Source organism: Podarcis filfolensis, assembly GCF_964270895.1.
Source record: "Podarcis filfolensis genome assembly, chromosome: 14".
In the NCBI taxonomy this organism is placed as follows: domain Eukaryota; kingdom Metazoa; phylum Chordata; class Lepidosauria; order Squamata; family Lacertidae; genus Podarcis; species Podarcis filfolensis.
In genome coordinates this window covers 50,950,496-50,973,371 of record NC_139616.1, presented here as the reverse complement: position 1 = coordinate 50,973,371, position 22,876 = coordinate 50,950,496, and the positions used below count along the sequence as shown (strand labels likewise).

At 49.7% G+C, this 22,876-nt stretch overlaps 1 protein-coding gene across 2 annotated transcripts in view; it reads right to left on the bottom strand.

Moving 5' to 3' along the window:
• The window catches only part of SLC29A4 (solute carrier family 29 member 4), a 30,296-nt gene extending 10,124 nt beyond the window's left edge, over positions 1-20,172 (bottom strand). For both annotated transcript variants that reach the window (XR_014541505.1, XM_083585747.1), the window contains exons 1-6: positions 20,012-20,172; positions 10,032-10,206; positions 6,985-7,116; positions 5,881-5,994; positions 3,028-3,156; positions 1,130-1,204 (exon numbers count right to left, since the gene is read on the bottom strand). Coding sequence is in view for 1 of the 2 variants with exons in the window: in XM_083585747.1 (XP_083441873.1) it covers positions 1,130-1,204; positions 3,028-3,156; positions 5,881-5,994; positions 6,985-7,116; positions 10,032-10,194 (613 nt within the window). In the remaining variant the exon portion in view is untranslated. The remainder of the gene's footprint in view (positions 1-1,129; positions 1,205-3,027; positions 3,157-5,880; positions 5,995-6,984; positions 7,117-10,031; positions 10,207-20,011) is intronic.
• Positions 20,173-22,876: the final 2,704 nt, after the last annotated feature.

The window sequence follows — 22,876 nt, the reverse complement described above, 5'->3', positions numbered from 1 at the left end:
AGGATTTCACCTGCACAGACACACACCTGGGCTGTTTCCCAGCCCTCCCTGCACAATCGTTTTAAGACAGCGGTTCTCAACCTGTGGGTCCCCAGATGTTGTTGGACTACAACTCCCATCATCCCTGAGCTCTGGCCTTTCTAGCTAGGGGTGATGGGAGTTGTAGTCCAACAACATCTGGGGACCCACAGGTTGAGAACCGCTGGTTTAAGAAAAGCATCATCAGGAGATCTCGATATCCAGACACATAGCTGGCCCTTAAGAAGCAGGACTTCAGATTTCCTTCCTCACCTGATGACGGCAGCACAGCTGACGTAAGATCATAAGGAGAGGCTCCTGGGTGGGGCCAATGGCTGATCTCGTCCAGCATCCTGATTTCACAGTGGCTGAACAGATCCCATGATCAGGGATGGTGGGCACCTGGAATGGGCACCTGGAGGGCACTGTGTTGGCAGTTTCTCCCCTGGAGTAGCCATGTATTTACATTCACACACACTATTCAAATAAGTACTTCAAATGATTGCTTGTCATCTCCAATGGTCATCTATTCCAACCCCCTTGCGATGCAGGAATCACAGATAAACAGTCCCTGACAGATGGATTGTTGAATGTTGATTCTTGTTTCTTATATACCGTATTGGCCTGGATATAAGCCGCACCCGCAAATAAGCCGCACCTTTAAAATTCAAGGTGGGGGGAGACAGTACCCGAATACAAGCTGCTCCCTTAAAATTGGGTTACAGGCTGAGAATCGCTGCGGTTGGTAGAATTGTAACTCCGAGCCAATTTAAGCCTTTGATGTTGCAAGACCGCAAAAGTTGCCGTACAATCGCTAACATCGCAAATCACTATTCAGTTGCTACAATTCCGCAGGCACCCACACCCGCAAATGGCAAAGGAACAGTCTTGAGCTCACAAATCGGCCATAAAACATTTTTCTGTTCTGTTTCAGCAGTGATATTGTAAAAGCCCATTTTTGTAAGGTCGCGAATTTAAGCCACACTTTAACTTTTCACGATCGGAATTAGTTGGGGGGGGGGGAGAGAAAATGCAGCTTATATGTGGGCCAATACAGTAAATAAGTGAAAACAACTAAAAAATGGGGGGTTGGATTTTGGGCAATACTCACTCTCGCCAGTCATCACCCCCTGGGTGTAGCGCTTTGGTAACATCCCGGTGTAGCCATAAAAGCTGGATTGCTGCACTTAAGAGGAGAGAGACAGACAGACAGACAGAAGAAAGGATTAGGATATGATTACCAGATTTTTTTCCAATGAATCCGGGGACCCTTTTTTTTTTTTTTTTTTTGAAGCTGAGTAGCAACAGGGAGTCAGTAGTGGGGACTGTAAAACATAAATGCGCAGAGTTTTTAAAAACTGGGCAACGGCCAGCCGCCCGCAACTCCCGAGCCTCCCCCAATCAGTCAAAACAAAGGGGGAAGGGGGCAAGAGATCTGTACCACCAGACGTCCCCGGTTTCCCTTCAGCAGCGGCAATCAGCAGCCCGGAGCCAGCCTGGTAGCGCAGTTGGCTCTGGCTGGCTTCAGGATCTGCTTGCTGCTTGCTGTCATGGCGCCCACCAGTTTGCCTCCCGGAAGTCCCCATATGATGTGTCTTGTGCGCAATACCTCATATGGGGACTTTCGGCAAAGAAAAATGGCGGGCTCCCTGGCAGCGGGCAGCTCCTGAAGCCAGCCGGAGCCAACTGCACTACCAGACTGGCTCCGGGCTGCCGAGGCTGCCGCTGCAACGTTTTATGGGGACAGATTTGCAAATCTGGGGACATTCCGGGGACAGATTTGCAAATCCAGGGACTGTCCCCGGGAACGGGGGACGTCTGGTAACCCTAGATTAGGAGCATGGCTATTCTGTCAGCCTTCCCAGCCTAGTGGCTTCCAGCTGTTTTGGACAGCAATGGCTTGGCCGCCTGGGGCTGGTGGGAGCAGAAGTCCACAAATCTGGAGGGAACTGAGTTGGAGAAAGCTGCCAGCAAGTTCAAGCTTGATTCCAGACTTATTCCAGAAACGGCTTTCTGGATTTGTTTTGTGACACTTAAGTCCTGCCTTTGATCTGGGCTGTGCCTACAGGGAGCAGAGGAATTCAGGGAGGAAAATGGCAGAATTGTGGAATCGTAGAATTGGGAGAGACCCCGAGGGTCATCTAGTCCAACCCTCTGCAATGGAGGAATCTCAGCTAAAGCAATTAAAGGGGAGGGGAAACGGCCTCAGTCCAGTATACCCGAAGGAGTTAGGATTCTTGCTCCGTGTTTGCAGTCATGGGATTGTTGTCTATCACATGACGGTATATGTTTTCATTCCACAGAGTGGGAAGTGATATAGACAGGATGTTTTGGTATTACTGTATTCCGTGATGTGGGACTATTGTCCTTTGTTCTCTCTCTTTGCTGTCTGATGAGAAAGAGGAAGGAGCTAAGTCAGAATGCTCCAAGTGTATTATATGTAAATAAAGTAGATTAGCCAAAATGCTGAGCTACTGAGTTCTGTTACACAAACTGCAAATACTCTGCAGGATCTTAAGTGATGCTCAGGCTGAAGAAAGCTTTTGAAGCTCCTGAACGACTGACCAGCAGGGAGAGAACATGCTAGTCGGGCATGTGTCTCTACCAGGGTCCTACACGAGAGTAGGACGATCCTAACAGTCTCCACCCCCATCGTTCAGCCCGGACACTGAGGTCCAGCTCCAAGGGCCTTCTGGCGGTTCCCTCCCTGTGAGAAGCGAGGTTACAGGGAACTAGGCAGAAGGCCTTCTCGGTGGTGGCACTCGCCCTGTGGAACACCCTCCCATCAGATGTCAAGGAAATAAACAACTATCCAACTTTTAGAAGACATCTGAAAGCAGCCCTGTTTAGGGAAGTTTTTAACGTTCGATGTTTTATGCTGTTTTTAATCTGTTGGGAGCCGCCCAGAGTAGCTGGGGAAACCCAGCCGGATGGGCAGGACAGAAATAATAAATTATGATTATTGTGTCCATTGTGAGGCTGGCTGCCCCCTGCCCGCCCCCCGCCTACCTGTGCAACCAAAGGCCACCACGCCCACGGCAATGAGGTTGATGGCGTAGGCTTGTGCCTGGGTGAAGAGGTCCAGCCAGACGTCACAGATGCTGACGAAGAGGAGGGGGCCCAAGGCAAACAGGTACCCTGGAACAGAGAAGGGGGGGCGGAATCATTTCTCAACAGGGAGTGCCTGGAGCTGCAAGCTGCAACGCAGGAACTTAATCTTAATTATTTACAATTTTTGTTTAATCTGCAAGAAAGAAGGCCTTTTCGCTGGCTAGGTTCAACTGTAATCCTTCTAACCCCTTTGGGGTAGGTTTGCAGGTATGGCAGAAGGAGATAGGATCTGCCCATGCGATGCCCACCTGGTGGAAACTCCAGCTCACATGGCCCTTAAATGCAAAGTGTATGATGATCTCCACCAACAGTTTCTAGACCATCTATGTATCCCAACATGGGAACCAAAGACTGAGGTCATGCGCTTCTAATTACAGGAGAGAGACCAGGAGTTCACAAAGACAGTAGCTAAATTCCTCTATTTGATTCTTTTGTCGCCGAACTATGCTACAGGATCCTGCCCTTGCTGGAAACCCACAGAGATGAGGTGGATTGCTTGCCCCTTCTGCCCTTTGGCGGGTGACTGTGCCATTGGGGTGGCGACGAGATCACACTGGCCTATCTATTCTGAATGTTCTTATGTGATGCCAATAAAGGTTACTTGACTTGACTTCAAGCTGCAAGCCAACCGCATTCTCTGAAACCCTACAAACTGACCCAGACACTGCGTCCATCCCCTGAGGCCCTTCTTCGCTCCCTGGGTGAGGTCTGGAGGGTGGAAACATGAGAACGGGGCCTTTTTGGTGGTGGCTCCCAGTTTTCAGAATATGCTCTCCCCAGAGAGGCTGGCCTGGGACCATTGTTACATTTATTTAGGTGCCAGGAAAAACATTTCCTTTTTTTGCAAGGCTTTTGGCTCTTCATTAGCTGTGGCTTGCTTGAGAGGGTGGCATGCTTTATTTAGTTTGAAGATATGTGCTTGTTTCTTGGAGTAAATCGCTTTGAGTTTTTTGCAAGATAAGTACAGTGGTACCTTGGTTCTCAAACGCCTTGGTAGTCAAACAACTTGGAACCCGCACACTGCAAACCCGGAAGTAAGTGTTCCGGTTTGAGAACTTTTTTCAGAAGCCGAACATGCTCCGTTTTGAGTGCCACACTTCCATTTTGAGTGTTACGCTGAGGTCTGTCAGTTTTTGCTATTTATTCTGTGGTTTTATTTTTGCAGCTCTTTTTTGTTTTGTTTTTGTGACTGTGTGGAACCCAGTTCAGCTACTGATTGCGTGACTGCAGTACATTATTTATTGCTTTCATTTTATGGATCCATGGTCTCGTTAGATAGTAAAATTCATGTTAAATTGCTGTTTTAGGGTTTGTTTTTAGTCTGGAACGGATTAATCCATTTTGAACTACTTTCTATGGGAAAGTGCGCCTTGGTTTTGGAACGCTTTGGTTTTGGAACGGAATGGATTAAGTTTGAGAACCAAGGTACCACTGTAAAATAATAACAATGATGGTGATGATGTAAATCCTGAACTAGAACTGGGATTATGGGATGGAAATCCCTCTCACTTAGCAGCTGCCTCACCTCTTTCATTCTCCCCTAAAATTTTGGCGACAATGCGCTCTCCCAAGTCCACATTCCCAGCATGTTTGCACCCCTGTCTCAATGACCTCTACACTGGCTTGGTCTGGTCCACAGAATGGAAGGACATCTGAACAAGAACATCTGACTGTCAGCAGAAAATGTTCTTTTTACTAAAAGCTGTGCTTTTAATACTGTTCTGTTGTGAGCTGCTTTGAGCATATTTATATGGAACAGCAGCATATAAATTTAAATAATAAAGGGGGCAGGATCCCCAAGGACACGCTCCATGGGGAGCTGGCTTCCGGCACCAGGCCTGTTGGCAGACCAACTCTGTGTTACAAAGTTATCTACAAACATGACATGAAGGCCGGCGACATCAACCTGCTGTGTGGGATTCCCTTGCAGACAACCACAGCGCCTGGAGACAGATAGTCAGGTTGTGCGTCCACAGAAGTGACCAGGGGAGGAATGACTGCTGGGAGGAGCACAGAGAGAAGAAACACCTTGGCGCATCTGCAGCAGCACAACCGGGCGCCTACATCTGCCCCGGCTGCAACAAAATATGTCTCTCCCCTATCGGTCTCTACAGCCGCAGCAGGTGCTGCAACTGTCCAACAGCTTGACCTCCCCCCCAAAGGCACACTCCTCCATTGTCTCCTGAGGCAGGTGGATGTCAACCAGATTATATTTTGCTGGAAGCTGTTCTGAGTGGCTGGGGAAACCCAGTCAGATGGGCAGCATATAAATTTAAAAAAAAAAAATTTTTTTTACTTATCATCATCATCAACATCTGCATCATCATCTAGGAGGCTGCATCCGTTCTCCCTAACCTGGTGCCCCCAGATGTTCTGGACTACAAAACATCTGGCTGGGACTGATGTGATTTGTAGTACAAAACACTTGGGGTGGATCTACACACTGGGGGAAAAGCGCTATAAATGTCAGATATTAAATCGTTATAACAAAAGGGGGGGAACCACAATGGAAAATCACAAAGAGTCTTTTTTTTGTCATCTGGTGTTGCATGTTTATAACACATTCAAAACGCTGTTTTTAAACTAATGTAGCTGAGTCCTTGGAGCGCTCGAGGTTGGCGAAACGTGGCCTACATCATTCCCGAGATCTGCACTTTTAAAGGAAGATGTTGACAAACGTAAGAAAGCTATGCACAGAGGTTCGCTGCATTAGCGGTGAGCCTATCACGAGCTTTGCATGGCCAGACTTACCCACCGCGATCCTGGTGTGGAGGCTCAACATTTCCACCAGTGCGTTGTTGAGGATGACGGCTGCCAAGGCGACCAAGATGTAGGTAAGGCTCATATCAAACACGATAGAGGTCCCTGCAGAAGGGGAGGAAGGCCGCAAGGAGGGCAAAATAAGCTTTCGGGATACAGGCCCCGGGTGCACGAGATTTGCTTTCTCTGGCCGCCAGCTCTGCCTTCAAACCAGAAGCAAGACGGGAGCAGCTCCATCATAGCTGTCAACGTTTCCCTTTTTTAATGGGAAATTCCCTTATTGCGAATAGGATTCCTTGCAAGAAAAGGGAAAAGTTGACCGCTATGAACTCCATCCATCAGCTGGACCTCCTAACGGCGCTTTGAGTGTTTTCGCACCTGGTGATTTCAGCTTCAATACATTGATATCACTGCAAGGTTTTCGGAATTTAGTTTTTTAAGAAATGATAAATATTATGATAGAAACTAAAAATACTATCGATTTTACTTGCTTACATCATCCATACTGAAATCCTACATCCCATAAACCCTTTTTTCTCTGCCCACTAACACACAGCTGGAGGAGGGGCATATTTCCTCTGGCATATTTCTCACCATGGTTGCTTTATTATTAGGCTGCCTTTCAGTATGTTTTTGTACTACATTTCTTATTATGCTTTTATCATTGATGTTCTGTGATGTGTTTTTAATGTTGTACACCGCCCTGGGATCTTTGGATAAAGGGCGGTATATAAATTGAATAAACAAGAATAAATAATAATATTGTCGCTGCATCGTCTCGATGATACCAATAGTCAAAAGAACTCGTCTCATATATGATCTTAGCAGCTTTAGAACTTCTTTTTGTAAATGTTAACATCCCACGCCAGCCTGGAACAATTCAGTTTAGTTTGTACATGTTTGTCTCATGATTTGTTATTTGGATAGTATGGATAGAATTAAATAAAAATACTTAAGAAGGAAAGGAGGGAGGGGGGATATATCTGAAGGAGTGTTGAATGCCTGGGGATGGAATGACTGGCTCTGGGAAAACAGCCTAAACCTGAATTTTTGGACCTTCCAGAATGTTCTTCTGAAATATTGAGGAAACAGTACCTGGGTATTTGTGATGGAGATAGTCCACGTCTGTGATAAAGCTATTGTAAGGCAAGAGGAAACCGACCCCTGCTAGCAGCATGGCGAAGTAAATCCCATGGTAGCGATCCTGGGGCTCAGGGTCTTCACAGACTATAGCCAGGAAAGAAGAGAGAAAATGAGAACGAAAGGAGACCTAGAAAAGGTCGCTTCACCTCAAAAAGGAACTTGCAGAGTTGGAAAAAGGGGTTCAGAAAAGGGCACCCAATATTATCAAAAGGATGGAGCGATAATGAGAAAACGTTGCAACATCTGGAGCTTTTTTTAGTTTGGAGAAATGGTTAGGAAGAGGCTACATTTATTTATTTTGTGGCATTTATAGTGAAGAAAACCTCAAAGCAGCTCACAAAGAGAATAGGGCAGTTAAATGATTCGTAAAAACAATGCACTCAAAAATTGAAAGCCAGCGATAAACAATAAAACACGCCAGCATTCTGGATATCTGGGTAGGCTTGCCTGAGCAGGGATGTTTTTGCAGATGTACAGTGGTTTATGAATGTAATCCGCTCTGGAAGAGCGTTCGACTTCCGAAACATTCAAAAAGTGAGGTGCAAAGGTCTGGCTGCAAGTTCAGTTGGAAAAATTGAAAAACACACAGCGGAAGCCCTTCGATTTCCGAGGCGCGTTCGCAAACAGAAGCAATTACCATATTTTTCGCTCCATAGGACACACTTTTTCCCTCTTAAAAACGAAGGGGAAAAGTCTGTGCATCCTATGGAGCGAATGCAGGGGGGAGGCAGGCAGGAAAAGCCCCCAAGAGCCACACACAAGCTTCGGCGTGGCTCTTGTGGGCTTTTCCCCAGGAGGGAGAAGGGACTGACACGGCTAGTCAGTCCCTTCTCCCTCCTTGTAGAAAAGCCCACAGGAGCTGCACGCTCCTTAAAGGGTGTGCGGCTCCTGTGGGCTTTTGCGGCAGGTGGGGGAATTGCCATAGCCGCGCACAGCCTCTCCAGCCGGGGGAGGCTGAACAAGGCTAAAGAGGAAGCCAAGGCAGTGAGCGGGATGGATTGCGCTCGCTGCCTTGGCTTCTTTAGCCACACTGGAGAGGTTTAGCTCCTGGCTGGAGAGGTTGCGTGGCTATGGCAGAAGCCAAGACAGCCAGCAGGATGGATCCCGCTGGCTGTCTTGGCTTCTTTGCTTTTTGGGGCTGGGGGGGAAACCCAGGCTTCGTCCGCAGCCCTGAGAAGCTCTGGGAGAAGCAGACAGGCTGTGCGCAGCCTGTCCGCTGCTCTTTGGGGCTGGGGGGGGGAGGAATAATATTTTTTTCCTTGATTTCTGCCTCTAAAAACTAGGTGCGTCTTGTGGTCCGGTGCGTCCTATAGAGCAAAAAATACAGTACTTCCGGGTTTTTGGCATTCGGGTTCCGAAACATTCAGCTTCTGAGATGCTTGAAAACCAAGGTACCACTGTACACTGTGCAGGTGCCGTCACAATAAAATATTTAATTCATTCAGCCAACTAAACATTGCAACCCTGCTCACAAATAACGCCTGCTCTGCTCACTGGGCCTTCTCCTGAGTAAGCGTGCACAGGATTGGAGCTGTTATGAAGAAGGCAGGGGCATAAATCTCTGTTCATGGGCTCCCAGAGGATAAAAACGGAAGACGTTCCAGAGCAGAAAACTCATTCCAGCTTGGAAAAGGGATTTAACCACCCTTCTCTGCTTTTAATTTTTAAGAAGCTGGCATTAATGTCTGAAAGCGGCAGGCTCTTGCAGAGTATCTAGCGCCTGAGGGGATGATGCACGCTCAAGACGATAAATACCAGTCTGATTAAATTCCATTCAGCAAATTGCAACCTTTCGGCGGATACTCAGGAGGTGCTCAAATACCAGATCTTAGCTGTGCAACGTCTCCAAATCACATATCACGGAGCGTGGAGAGACCAGCGTATATGCAGAGAGATTAACAGAGTCTAACAAACAGACGAAATGCAAAATCCGTTGGTCACGTTGTACCGGAGTTATGTGGTTTAGCATCACCCAGAAGAAGCAAATCGCAATCCCTCGCTAAGTTTTCTACAAGCAAACCAAGGTTTGTGCTTCGTTTTGCTCCAAGAAACCACCATCAGTAAACCAAGAACAAATCTGGGCTGCAGGTCACAGTTTCCTGGGAGAAAACAAACCACTATCCTGCGCTTGGCTCTAAGGCTGAGCTGGGGAGCGTGGTTTCCTTCATCCCAACCTGAGAGGAGCAAAGTGGTCTGGATCCAGAGCAAAACGTGACGTTTACTGTGCCAGGCAAGGGAGACCCACGTCTCCTTTTGGGAAATACAGAAAGGTGGAAAATTTCTCATTGCAAGTCTTGGGACAACCCTGCTATAGTGGCGGAGGAACCTCTCAGGCACCTGTGGCAGGACACTGAGGGGTGGGGCAAACCACCCGGTGACGCACGCACAACATCCGTACGGACTGCGCATGTGCGGCGACCGTATGGCCCTCCAGATGTTTCGATCTCACTACGGTGGTACCTCTGGATACAAACGGGATCCGTTCCAAAGCCCCGTTCGCATCCTGAAGCAAATGCAACCTGCATCTGCGGGTCGCGATTTGCCGCTTCTGCGCATGAGCGAGCAGCGAAACCTGGAAGTAATGTGTTCCGTTACTTCCGGGTTGCTGTGGAGTGCAACCCGGAAATGCTCAACCTGAAGCAACTTCAACCCAAGGCATGACTGTATTATTATTATTATTATTATTATTATTATTATTATTATTATTATTAATATTCTGTTGGGAGACACCCAGAGTGGCTGGGGAAACCCAGCCAGATGGGAGGAATATAAATTAATTAATCAATCAATCATCATCATCATCATCATCATTATTATTATTATTATTATTACTACTACTACTACTACTACTACTACTACAGGGGCCCCCTTGTGTGGTCCAAAGTGTCTGGAGTCTGCAAAAGTGGACATTATTGAGGCAGCAAAGGCAACTGCATAAGGTGAGGAGTTTGATCACGACCCACGACACCCTGCGTGGAAACGACATCCGGGGCATTTACCTGGTTCCATGAAGGTGAGGACTCCCTTGGCCTGGCAGCCTTTGGCCTGAAGCTCCTCTTCCTCCAGCTGGTAGCTGTCAAAGCTGAAGCTCATCACCACGTTCCCCTCGGGAGTCACCACGGGGCTGAGGTCCTTGAAGTGCTCGCCCCCCACGGAACCCATGGCTGGTTGGCCCTATGTGTGGGGAGAGAGAATACGAGAGCAGAAGTAGAGACAGCTAGGCGGGCAATGTGCCCCCAACACACCTTGCAAATCACTGAGCTGCTCAGTTGCACTTGGGGCAGCAATTGACAGCCCGTGGACTGTCTCGCCAGAGTGCTGCATGCGCTGGTTTTCTCTCGCTTGGACTACTGCCATGCGCTCTATGTGGGGCTACCTTTGAAGGTGACCCGGAAACTACAACTAATCCAGAATGCGTCAGCTAGACTGGTGACTGGGAGTGGCTGCTGAGACCATAGAACACCAGTCCTTTAAAGACCTACACTGGCTCCCAGTACGTTTCTGAGCACAATTCAAAGTGTTGGTGCTGACCTTGAAAGCCCTAAATGGCCTCAGCCCAGTAGATGCGGCCCAATCGCTTTCTCAATCCGGCCTGCGGACAGTCCAGGAATCAGCATGTTTTTACATGAGTAGAACATGTCCTTTTATTTCAAATGCATCTCTGGGTCACCGTATTTTTCGCCCCATAGGATGCACCGGCCCATAGGACGCACCAAGTTTTTTTGGGAGGAAATAAAGATAAAAAAAATTATTTCCCCCCCAGGCGCTTGTGGGGCCGGCAGCGGGGAGACACACTGTGCCTCCCAGCTGTCCCCGGAGCTTGCGGGGCAGGCAGCGGGGAGAAGCGATCTTCTCCCCGCCGCCCGCCTGCAGACCAGGTCCGGGGACAGCGGGAAGACGCGCTGCGCCTCCCAGCTGTCCCCGGAGCTTGCGGGGCAGGCAGCGGGGAGAAGCGCTCTTCTCCCTGCCGCCCGCCTGCAGACCACATTGGGAGACAGCGGGATGGCGGCATTCCGCCTCCCCACTGTCCCCCAACCTTGTGGGGCTGGCGCTGCGGCTCTCCTGAAGCCTGGAGAGCGAGAGGGGTCGGTGCACACCGACCCCTCTCGCTCTCCAGGCTTCAGCGAAAGCCTGCATTCGCCCCATAGGACGCACACACATTTCCCCTTCATTTTTGGAGGGGGAAAAGTGCCTCCTATAGAGCGAAAAATATGGTATTTGTGGGGCCTGCCTGGCGTTTTGACATGAGTAGAATGTGTCCTTTTATTTAAAATGCATCTCTGGGTTATTTGTGGGGCACAGGAATTCGTTCATTATTATTTTTTAAAAATATAGTCTGGCCCCCCACAAGGTCTGAGGGACAGTGGACCGGCCCCCTGCTGAAAAAGTTTGCTGACCCCTGGTTAGGAGCGTCCATACGTAGCTCCTTGGCTCTCTCCAAGGCCAGTGTGAACAGGCCTGTTATGCAGATCACAGATGCAAAAAGTGCACCATTTACACAACTATAAATGCAAATAGCGTCTTGGCGTGAGATTTGCATCACTTTTCTGCAGCCTTTTAAATATTGGCGTGCGGGAGTGAGTGCAAAGTGCGTGGACCAGCGGACAGAGAAAAGCTTTCCTCCCTCGAACTTGTGGGCACGGAGCTGAATGCTGGGAGATTCAGGAGAGATAAAAGAAAGTCTAAGTGGAACTATGGAGACTGTGGAACTCCCTGCCACAGGAGCGATGGCCACCAACTTGGATGGGTTTAGAAGATGACTGGGCAAATTCATGGAGGAGGAGAGGGCTATGAAAGGCTCCTAACCTCAATGCTTTTTAAAAATCTGTATTAGGTAACAAATTTATTTCATCTATCAGAAAGCGGGAGCGGCAAGCAGTGGCGTAGCGTGGGTTGTCAGCACCCGGGGCAAGGCAAGTAATTTGCGCCCCCTAACCCGTGGATTTGCGCCCCCTAACCCGTGGATTTGCGCCCCCTAACCAATGGATTTGCCCTAACCCCAGATGTTGCGCCCGGTGCGGTCGGCCCCCCCTGCACCCCCCACGCTACGCCACTGGCGGCAAGCAAGCCTCTTTTTCTACCTTATCTAGCACGCTTTGCTGGTCTCTACCAGAAAAGCAGCCTTGGATATTTTTTTTATAGCCTCAGCTGTCGCTAGGAAGGAGTACAGATGTTCTCTGTGCTTTTTCCTGGATGTGCTTAATTAACCCCACGTTAACTCCCTTCAGCTGAAGAATAAAAGCACACAAACAGCCAGTATTAAGAGAGGCGGGAGAGAAAGAGAGAGAGAGATTGCTGCCTGCAAATCCTCGATAGGAAAAGAAAAAGAAAAGCCGCGTCCAAGATAAGGCCAGACAGGAAATGATTTCCATACACAGCCACCGCAAAAGAGGTGTGGGGCTGTTTGCTTTTTATATTGCAACCCTATTTTAAAACCTGTTATCTAACGCTCGTTGTCAATATTCAGGCAACTGCCAGGCCGAGGTGGGATGTGTTTTGTTCCGCAGACACGTTTGACAAACTCCCTTTGGTTATCCTCGATTCCAATCTGAGGCTGGAGCCGATTCTCCGCTGCCCAGTTTGAGATCAGACGCAGCAGAATAATGGTCGGGAGGGTGGCAGACACACAGATATCGCAGGCATGAACCAGACGCATTTCACGGGCACAGCCCTGGAAATGGGTATGGTGGATGGGATGTCAAACCCCTAGCACTGCTCCTGGTTGGCATGAAAAATCTGGCATGTCTTATCACACCTGTTCTGCGCTGATATTTCATCCAAGCTGTCCTGGAAGGACAGAAGGTACCTGTCCCCAAAAGTCTGAGCTTTGGAGAAAGCGAAAGGTTCTGGTAGTCTGAAGCAGAAGCCAACTGTGTATGCTACCTGTTTGTTATTAAATTTATTTATTTATTAAATTTGTATCCCACCCTGTGCCCGTGGATCTCAGGGCAGTTCACACAACATCTCAGGGCAGTTCAGAACCGACTGGCTGACCCTCTGTCATGTCATCAAGCAGCCGCCCCCCCTCCTCCCCGCTGCAGTTTTGCACTTTCAAAAAGAGTTGTTTTACCAAATGGGTTTTAAATAAATAAATCCAGAGGGGTAGCCATGTTAATCTCTTGTGACAAGAAGACTGCAGTTCCTTGGCACTTTAAAGACCAACACGTTTATGGAGGCATCAAGTCTTAAGCCTGTCCTGTTGGGCTCCAAGCCCGTCAGAGCTTATGCCAGGGGTCAGCAACCTAAGGCCCATGGGCCACAAGCGGCCTACGGGGGTCTCGCTTCCATGGCGCCGGAAATCACAACTACGCAGACGTCGGAAATCGCGGGTGTGGGTGTGATCCAGCCCACGGAAGGATCTCTGCTGGAGTGAACCGGCCCATGCCATGACAAATGTGTTAAGTCTTTAAGGTGCCACATGACTTTTCTGCTTTTTTTTTTTTTTTTTGTTAAGTAATAAGGTGGGCAAATACATAAGCTATTTGTGCTTTTCAGGCACTGATTTTTTAAAATTTCCCCTTCATAGGTAGTCTAGACCGGGGCATCATGCAGAAAGCATGAATGAATGCATGAATCAACTCCTTGTGAAATAGAAGTTGCAAACAATAGGATTTGTGCAATAAGCAAAAGGCATGTGAAATGGAATGAGTAAACTATTTTTTAGTTTTCATGCACCTCTTTTAAAAATTCACAGAGCTGGTTTATATAACCTTTTGCTTGGGATGTGGCCGTTTGCTTGTGTTCTGATCTCAAAAGGCATCAGTGGTGAACTGGTTGTGCAAATGCTTTGCCCCAAACACTAGCCTCAGTTTGTTTCCATCCAGTGCCATTGCAAGCAACCCAGCGTAGCCTGGCATGGGGCCCAAGCGTGGCCGTCAGAGTAGTTCCACCATCTCTTCATATTCATTTATGCCTTTTCTAGAATTCAGCCCTTCTAATTCAGCGATTCCCGGGTGGAATACACAGCGACATAGATAATAAATTAGGAAGAACAATGCAGCAAAACACTCACGTCAGCAACTGTAATAAAAGGCAGCAGACAAAAATAATAATATCACAAATTGGAGACAGATTAAAATGTCTGGGTAAATAAAACATCTTAACCTGGTGCCAGAAAAGAAGTCGTGTCCAGATCTAGAGAAATGATAGCACCACTCTATTCTGCCCTGGCTGGACCCCACCTGGAATACTCTGTCCAGTTCTGGGCACCCCAGTTGAAGAAGGATACTGACAAGCTGGAATGGGTGCAGCAAGGGAACAAGGATAATAAAGGGTCTGGATAATAATAATAATAATAATAATAATAATAATAAATATTTATACCCCGCCCATCTGTCTGGGTTTCCCCAGCCACTCTGGGCGGCTTCCAACAAAAGATTAAAAATACATTAAAACATCAGTCATTAAAAATGTCCCTAAACAGGGCTGCCTTCAGATGTCTTCTAAACGTCAGATAGTTGTTTATTTTCTTGACATCTGATGGGAGGACGTTCCACAGGGTGGGCGCCACTACCAAGAAGGCCCTCTGCCTGGTTCCCTGTAACCTCACTTGTCACAGGGAGGGAACTGCCAGAAGGCCCTTGGATCTGGACCTCAGTGTCCAGGCAGAACGATGGGGGTGGAGATGCTCCTTCAGGTATACTGGGCCGAGACCGTTTAGGGCTTTCAAGGTCAGCACCAACACTTTGAATTGTGCTCGGAAACGTACTTAGGACAAGTCTTAGGAGGAACGGTGGAGACAGTTGGGTATGTTTAGCCTGGACAAAAGGAGACAGAGGTGGTATCAGAGCAGTCTTCAAATATCTGAAAGGCTGTCACATGGAAGATGTTGCTTTCTCCTGCTCCAGAGGGGAAGACCAATGGCTTCAAGTCAGAAGAAAGGAGATTCCAGCTCAATGTCAGGAAGAACTTTTAAAGCAGAGGTTGGATGGCCATCTGTCCCTGATGGTCTTGAGATGGCTATGCTGGGCCCAGGGGTAACCTGTGAAACGCGGTCCAGGTCTGATCCAGAATCTGAAGGTTCCACTAGGAGTCAGTCCGACAGAGCCAAGGCAGGACATGAGGCAGGAAACCAGGAAAGGACAGGTACAGGATCTCAGGCAGGGTCTGGCATACAGCAATGTTGCTCCCGCAACCTGGGGCGGGGTCAGACAGCCTTTTATTTTTGTCGGGGTAGCAGTCGGTCCTGATCCCCTGGCAACTCACCTCCCTGTTTCGCCCGAAGGCGAGCACTCCTCCTGCGAGTACTCAAGTCTCTCCTTCTCTCAGACCTTAGTCTCTGCAGCTCGGGAGACGTCGGTGGGTTACTAGACCCAGAGGCCGCCTCAGCCTCGCCTGACCCAACTGGTAGTGGAGCAGCTGTAAGCGATGGCCCAGCTGGAGGCAATGAGGTAGTCCCTGTATCTGGAGCCAGCCCCTGACTCGGCCCAGCTGGTGTTTGTTGCAGGGGAACCTGTGCAGACTGGAACTCTTCAGAATCAGGCCCAGACTTGGTTTAGGTGATGTCTGAGGCAAAGGATCCGGTGCAGAATGAGACTCCTCTGGTTCCGAGTCCGAGCCGAGTCCCAGGCCATCACAACGACGCTCTGATGCTCTGCTCTTCCTCAAGTGCTGCTGCTCTTAGTTCTCAGTGTGGGACCCAAGTGGTTTGTCGTTGCTTCCAAAACGTCACTTCTGTGATCTTAAAATACGCGTGGTTCGGAAGGGCAGTTTTCTCCGCGGAAGAGCACAGCACTTAAGATCTGGCATCGATGCACATCTTGATACAGAAGGCAAAAAACACCGAAGCCACGATTCTTTACCCTGGTGCCCTCCAGGTGTTTCAGATGACAGTTCCCACTGGTCTTAGCTGACACATCTGGAGAGCATCTGGTCAGCGGATGCTGGTCCAAGGAACCATCCCATATATAGAAGCCATCAAGACAACATCTCACAAACTAAAATTATCTCATGAACTAGAAGTATCAAAAGGGCAGAGCTCAAATGACCCTTTTTAATATATACATGACATGATTTTAGTTCTTATAGAAATATTGTGGCACGTGGTATATGCAGATGTCTGGCTCATTTGAGACTATATAGAACCTTTATTCTCAAAAATGATGGAATAGCATTCCTGCATTGCAGGGGGCTGTTTTCACGTATATTTTGTATTTGCAAAGGGGATTTTCATATGAGTTAATACTTTTATTATCCGTTTTGGAGCTGTGCTGAACCTTTGTACTTTTGTCCTTCCGGGTTGTGATGCTTTGTGGTTTAAATTCTTGAATGTTCATCCCTTTTGTTCTGTTTGCGCTCTCTCTCTCTTTTTGTTAACAAATCCATATTTATTTATTTTGAGAATCAGCTAGGCAGGCAGTGGAATCTCTGACTGCACTGTCCACCATACAGTAGCTGGGGTTAGAGACCCATGGAGCAGACTGCTCTGTGCAAAGCACAGCCTATTGCTTGTGAACCTGTTGCCAGAGGCAGGTGCCACATTCTGTCTAATGATAGAGCTGGCCGTGTTGAGTGGGCTGGCAGGGATTGACGCCGGACGCCCATTCTCCTTCAGAGCTAAGGCACCTCGCCATCCTTCCATTTTTCTGTGGGGCTATGAGACCCGCTCTTTCAGGGGGGATCACTCTGCCTTTTGGGGATCATCCTTTTCAAGGGAGAGGTGGGGGTCCCCAACTTCACCAAGACCCTGAACACATTATAGTTGCTCCAACATCTCTTGAACAGGTGAATCAGGGAGAATGAAGGTGTGGCCCTCATACCTGGCAGGATGTTGGGAGTCCAGTGACATCTGTATGCCTGCAGACTCAACTTGCCCTTGGTGTAACGAGAGGGATTTCATTCTAAGATAGACAGTTGTGTAACAAGCCCATAGGAGGCCAACAGCTACCAGAAAACTACACAGAGCCTTTGCTACATCCTATTTTGAGGTTAGGCAATTCATAGAATTGTAAGGGACCCCCAAAGGTCATCCAGTCCAACCCACTGTGATGCACCAGGAAAACCTATGGCTACACATGAGTAGATACAGGCAAAGTAAGCCCATCCCCTACACCAACCCAAGAAATCTGCAAGGCTCTCCTTGCGAATCAGGTGGAAGAGAAGCACTGTGAGGTTGCTGGGAATTTGCTATGGCGCTGCTATTTCTTCCTTGGCTGTATTTTGGAATTAAGTTATCAGTCCCACAAACATAGGAGGCAAATGGCCTAAGGGCACCCCAAATAAATAAAAGGCGACGCTTCTGTTTGGGTGGTCACAAGAAAACAAAACGTTTACCCAAGACTGGAACGTGTGGGGAACAAAACCCCATACATTGTAAGGCCTCAACACAGCCAGAAGACCCCTTGGTTTGCAAAATCGGCCATGGGAGTAATCTGTATTGGGAACCGGCGGGGCTGGATCCTGAGAAAGCATGTGCAGGGATACCAGCTAAGCATTGTGTCATTTACTCTTTCGTCTGCACCCCTTCCTCCAAGGAGCTCACAATACTATACAACTCCCCCCCCCCCACTTTATCCTTACAACTATCCAGAGAGGCCCGTCAGGCTGAAAGGAAGCAGCTCGGCCACAAATATCCAGAGAGAATTTGCAATCAAAAGCTGCTCTCTGGATGACACCCTCCGTGCTGCCTCATTTTAAGCCAGTCGTCGTTAACCAGCAGGCACTTTGCACTACATTTCCCAAGGGCCTTGGCCAACACAGCTGCACTGGGGGGGGGGGCTGTAGTCCAAACCTTCTGTGGGGCACCATGTTAGCTGGGGAAGATAGCTAAGCACCAAACCAGTTGCATATATAACATGCCACAGAATGCATGTTTCTCTCTTTTAGACTTTTCAGAGAACTGTGTAAATCACGAGGAGGGAAGCTAACATAGCCAGAATCCATTCCCAGAGGAGTGCCCTAGTTTGCTCTGTTGCAACTACAGAGTCTTGCAGCAACTTAAATGTTAATGCATTGGTTCCTGCACTTTGGAACTCCCTGCCTCATGACGCCTACATTCTTGTTTAGCAAAGCCTACTTAGAAAGTTAAGGACACTTTAGTCTGTTTTAGCATTTCAAACTTTTGCATGCTTTAAAGTATCGTCGTACTTTTTTTTAAAAAAAATATTTTGTTCCTTTTATCTTTCTGTAAACCACTCTGACCGTTGTTTGTATACAGCCCAGCAGTGTATAAATTTCATGGAATAAATAAATGAAAGCTGGCATCGCCAGATCAAGTTCATCCGTTTTGTGTGGAATGAACTAAACTAAATAGCTATAAGTGGATTTTGAACAAAATTGGGGTGGTTTTGAATTTTGCTGCATTATTGTCTTTCTTGGTAGGTCCTGCAAACCACTACTCTGAATAATGCTTTCCCTAAGGTGGGGGGCACCAGGGATGAGCTGATGAAACCAAGGGGGCAGTGCCCTCCCCCCAAAAAAGTTTGGGAATGACTGGATTAAAGCATTCATTGTGGCACAAACTTCAGTGGGTGAAATCCAAGCCACCTTACAAATGCCAACCATCTAAATAGCCACTTCCTTGTTCGCCTATGAAGAACGGAGATGGCCTACTCACAATCAGCTTTTTTAAAGTAAGAAGGGGATCGGGTCCTCCTTCTATCTCCCCCTCTATCCACACTGAGCCTGCAAGTCCATGCGTGTGCCGCAAGCAACCAATATAAACCCCCTTAAGGCAAACTGGCTAATAAAAATCTTGACTGGCAAGCAACTTTTTGTGCATGTGTGTGGGTTTGCAAACCTGATGTGAAGTCACCCCAAAACCCTTACGCACCTTAACTTGGGAATAGGCCCCATTGACTCCTGTGGGGGGCTGACTTCTGAGTGGCAGGTGGTGTGGCTCATCACAGCCCCCCAAAAATGCACCCACCGCACCCCAAGTATTTGAAAATGGATCTCCCTGCCTGTCCCCGACAGAGAGGGTGATGGGAGTTGTAGTCCAACACATCTGGAAGGCAGCAGGCCAGGTGAGAGGGCTGGCTGAGATCCAAATTCAAATTCTCCTAGGACCAGAGCTTTTTTCTTTCTTAAAAAAAATGTCTAGGGGTACTCTCGTTTTCCTACTCATGTTGAAATACTGCCCCTCAATGGGGCCAAACTTAAGATTCACAAATGTTTAGGGGTATGTGCACCCCCAGAAAAAAGGCGCTAGGTAGCTGTGAAGCTCCCTACGTGACCTTGGGGGCAGATTCTCTCTCTCTCTCTTTGACTAGCCTTCCTCACAGGGTTGGTTTGGGGAATCCAAGGGAGGCAGAATTTCCTGGACCGCTTCTCGGAGGAAGCTGAACAGCACCAAGGGCAGCACCAACAGAAGAAGAAGAAACAGGAGGGGGGGTCGGTTCCTGGGAGCTCCCTGGGACCTACTCGCGAGTAAGCAGGCTCCGGGGGCTCTTAGAGGTGTCTACTTGGAAGGAAGCCAACTCTTCGTCCACTGGGACATGTGGGGGGGGGGGAGAGAAAGAGAGACACAATTCTCCCCTCCGCACCATCCTGGCTCACTTTCTCCCCAAACCAAGCGCGCGCGCCTTTGTCGGAAAAAGCCAATTCGCTTTGCCCATTCCGAAAACCGAAGCGGGGCAAGGGGTTGGGGGGGCGCAGGAGTCTGGCCAGCGCCCCCCAACCTCTTTACCTATTCGGGGGCGCCTAGGAGGGGGGAGACGAGGCTTACAAGAGATGCTCACGGACACCCCCTCCTTTTTAAAAATGGCAAAGGATACCTGGCTCCCTCCTCCTTGGGGACCAGAAGGGGTCCCTCTGCTGCGCCCGCGGGGTCCCCTGGCAGGGGGCCTGCCTGCCACCCTCCCTCCCTCCTCCAGGACTAGGGGGCGCCCCGGGGGGCCCTCATTGGGACGGAGAGAAGCAGCCTCGGCTTTCGGCGACCCCCCCCCGGGTTTGCAGCCCCCTTTGTCCGCCCCCCCCCAAGGAAGACAAAAGAGCGGCGCCCGCTTGCCAGCCAACAGGTCCGCCGCCGCCGCCGCCTCACCTCCAGCCGCCGCTCGGCTCGCCGGTCCCGCTCAGCGCCGCCAGTGCCAGTGCCGACGCCGCTGCTCCCGAGGACGCCGCTGCCCGGACCCAGCCGCCGGCCTCGCCCCGCCGCCGCGCAGCCCCATCGCCCCGCCGACGCCGGTTCCGGGCAAGCTCGGCGGATCGCGGGTCCGGGAGGGGAAGGGGAGGGCTCAGAGGAGGGGGGGAGCCTGGCCAGGAGACAGACCACTCCCCTCCCCTTTCCACCCCACCCCTCCCCTCCTCATTCCTTTTCCCCTCCCCTGCTCACCCCTTCCTGCCCTCCTCTTCTCACCCCTCCCCTCCCCCTTCCTTTACCCCTCCCCTCCCTTCTTCTCCCCTCCCCTCTTGTCCCCCTCCTTTCTTTTCCCCTGCCCTCCCCTCCCCTCTTGTCCCCCTCTCCTCCCCTTCTCACCCCCTTCCCTGGCTTCCTCTCCCCTCTCCCCTCCCTTCTTCTCCCCCTCCCCCTCTCCCCCTCCCCTCCCCCTTCCTTTACCCCTCCCCTCCCTTCTTCTCCCCTCCCCTCCTCCCCTCCTTTCTTTTCCCCTGCCCTCCCCTCCCCTCTTGTCCCCCTCTCCTCCCCTTCTCACCCCCTTCCCTGGCTTCCTCTCCCCTCTCCCCTCCCTTCTTCTCCCCCTCCCCCTCTCCCCCTCCCCTCCCCTCCCCCTTCCTTTACCCCTCCCCTCCCTTCTTCTCCCCTCCCCTCCTCCCCTCCTTTCTTTTCCCCTGCCCTCCTCTCCCCTCTTGTCCCCTCTCCTCCCCTTCTCACCCCCTTCCCTGGCTTCATCTCCCCTCTCCCCTCCCTTCTTCTCCCCCTCCCCCTCTCCCCCTCCTCTCCCCCTTCCTTTACCCCTCCCCTCCCTTCTTCTCCCCCTCCCCCTCCCCCTCTCCCCCTCCTCTCCCCCTTCCTTTACCCCTCCCCTCCCCTCCCTTCTTCTCCCCTCCCCTCCTCCCCTCCTTTCTTTTCCCCTGCCCTCCCCTCCCCTCTTGTCCCCCTCTCCTCCCCTTCTCACCCCCTTCCCTGGCTTCCTCTCCCCTCCCTTCTTCTCCCCCTCCCCCTCCCCTTCTCCTCCCTTTCCCACCCCTCCCCTCTTTCCCCTCCCCTCCCCTTCTACCCCTCCCCTCTTGTCCCCCTGCCCTCCCCTCCTCTCCCCCTTTTGTCGACCCCTCCCTCCCACCAACCTGCTGCATGCATCCTCCCCACCACCAGCAGAAAGCCAAGCAGATTACCTGGCAAATTTCACTCCCCCCCATCACACTGCAAAGATTGACAGTCAAATTAAAGGTTTGCCCCACCACCCCTGTTGTCAAATTGGTAGGTAGCCAGCTGGAAGCAAGTTCATAGACTCATAGAGTTGGAAGGGACCCTGAGGATCATCTAGTCCAACCCCCTGCAAGGCAGGAAAATGCAGCTGTCCCATGCGGGGATCGAACCCTCAGCCTTGGCGTTCTCAGCCCCACGCTCTAACCGCTGTTTCACCACCATCCCATTTGGCCATGAAGTTCCTGGGGGCGGGCAGGCACTCACTCTCAGCCTAAACTACCTCGCAGGGTTGTGTGTGGCGGGGGGAGAACTATGTGTCCCACCTTGAGCTTGCTGGAGGAAAGGGCTATAAATTTAATAATTTCATTTTATCATCTACCTGTTTATCCTGCCTTCCCTTCAAGGATGGCCATCTGTCAGGGATGCCCGAGGCTGTGATTCCTGTGTTACAGGGCGTCCCCTCCTGCATCACTTCATTGTTATTATTATTAGCCAGATGACCTGAGGCTAGTAAGGCTGGGGGCAGAGCCACCTTAGAGATGTGAGCCACTTTGGGAGACAACAGTTGTCTGGAAAACACAGTAAATAAATAACAATTCCTACACAAGCCGACACAGCAAGGAAGAAAAGGGTTGGGGCTGGGGCGGCTCCCTGTGGGACCACAGCATTTGGAAACAGTCAGGTCATGTATCCATAGCAGTGACCAGAAGAGGAATGACCACTGGGAGGAGCACAGAGAGAAGGAAAGCCCTGCTGCATCTGTGGAAGCAAAACCGAGCGCCTTTATCTGCCCTGGCTGCAACAAAACATATCTCTCCCTTATCGGTCTCTATAGCCACAGCAGGCACTGCGACTCTCCAACGGTTTGACCTCACTCCTAAATATGTCCTCCTCCATTGTCTGCTAAGACAGAAGGATGCTTCTTTTTTTAATAAAAAAAGATCTTTATTGTTATTATACATCAATTTACATAGCACTTAACAAATACAATACATTACGTATAATACATACCCTACATATCTGACGTACACATCACACATACCTCCCTGCAAGCAGAGCCATACGAAAACAGGCAACATGATTGATCAGAAATATGCGTCTTATTGAAAAAGTCTCCTGCCACATTGCAGCACTCATGGAAATTGGGGAATGAGTGTTGTTGGAAGAAAGCATCCTAGCTCAGACATGACATATCCTGTTCCTTTGGTCCAGGGATGATGATGATGATGATGATGATGATGATAATAATAATAATAATAATAATAATAATAATAATAATAATAATAATTTATTTATACCACACCCATCTGGCTGGGTTCCCCCAGCCACTCTGGGCAGCTTCCAACAGAATATTAAAATACAATAGTCTATTAAACATTAAAAGCTTCCCTAAACAGGGCTGCCTTCAGATGTCTTCTAAAAGTCTGGTAGTTGTTTATTTCCTTGACATCTGATGGGAAGGCATTCCACTGGGCGGGTGCCACCACCAAGAAGGCCCTCTGCCTGGTTCCCTGTAACTTCACTTCTTGCAGGGAGGGAACCATCAGAAGGCCTTCGGCGCTGGACCTCAGTGTCCGGGTA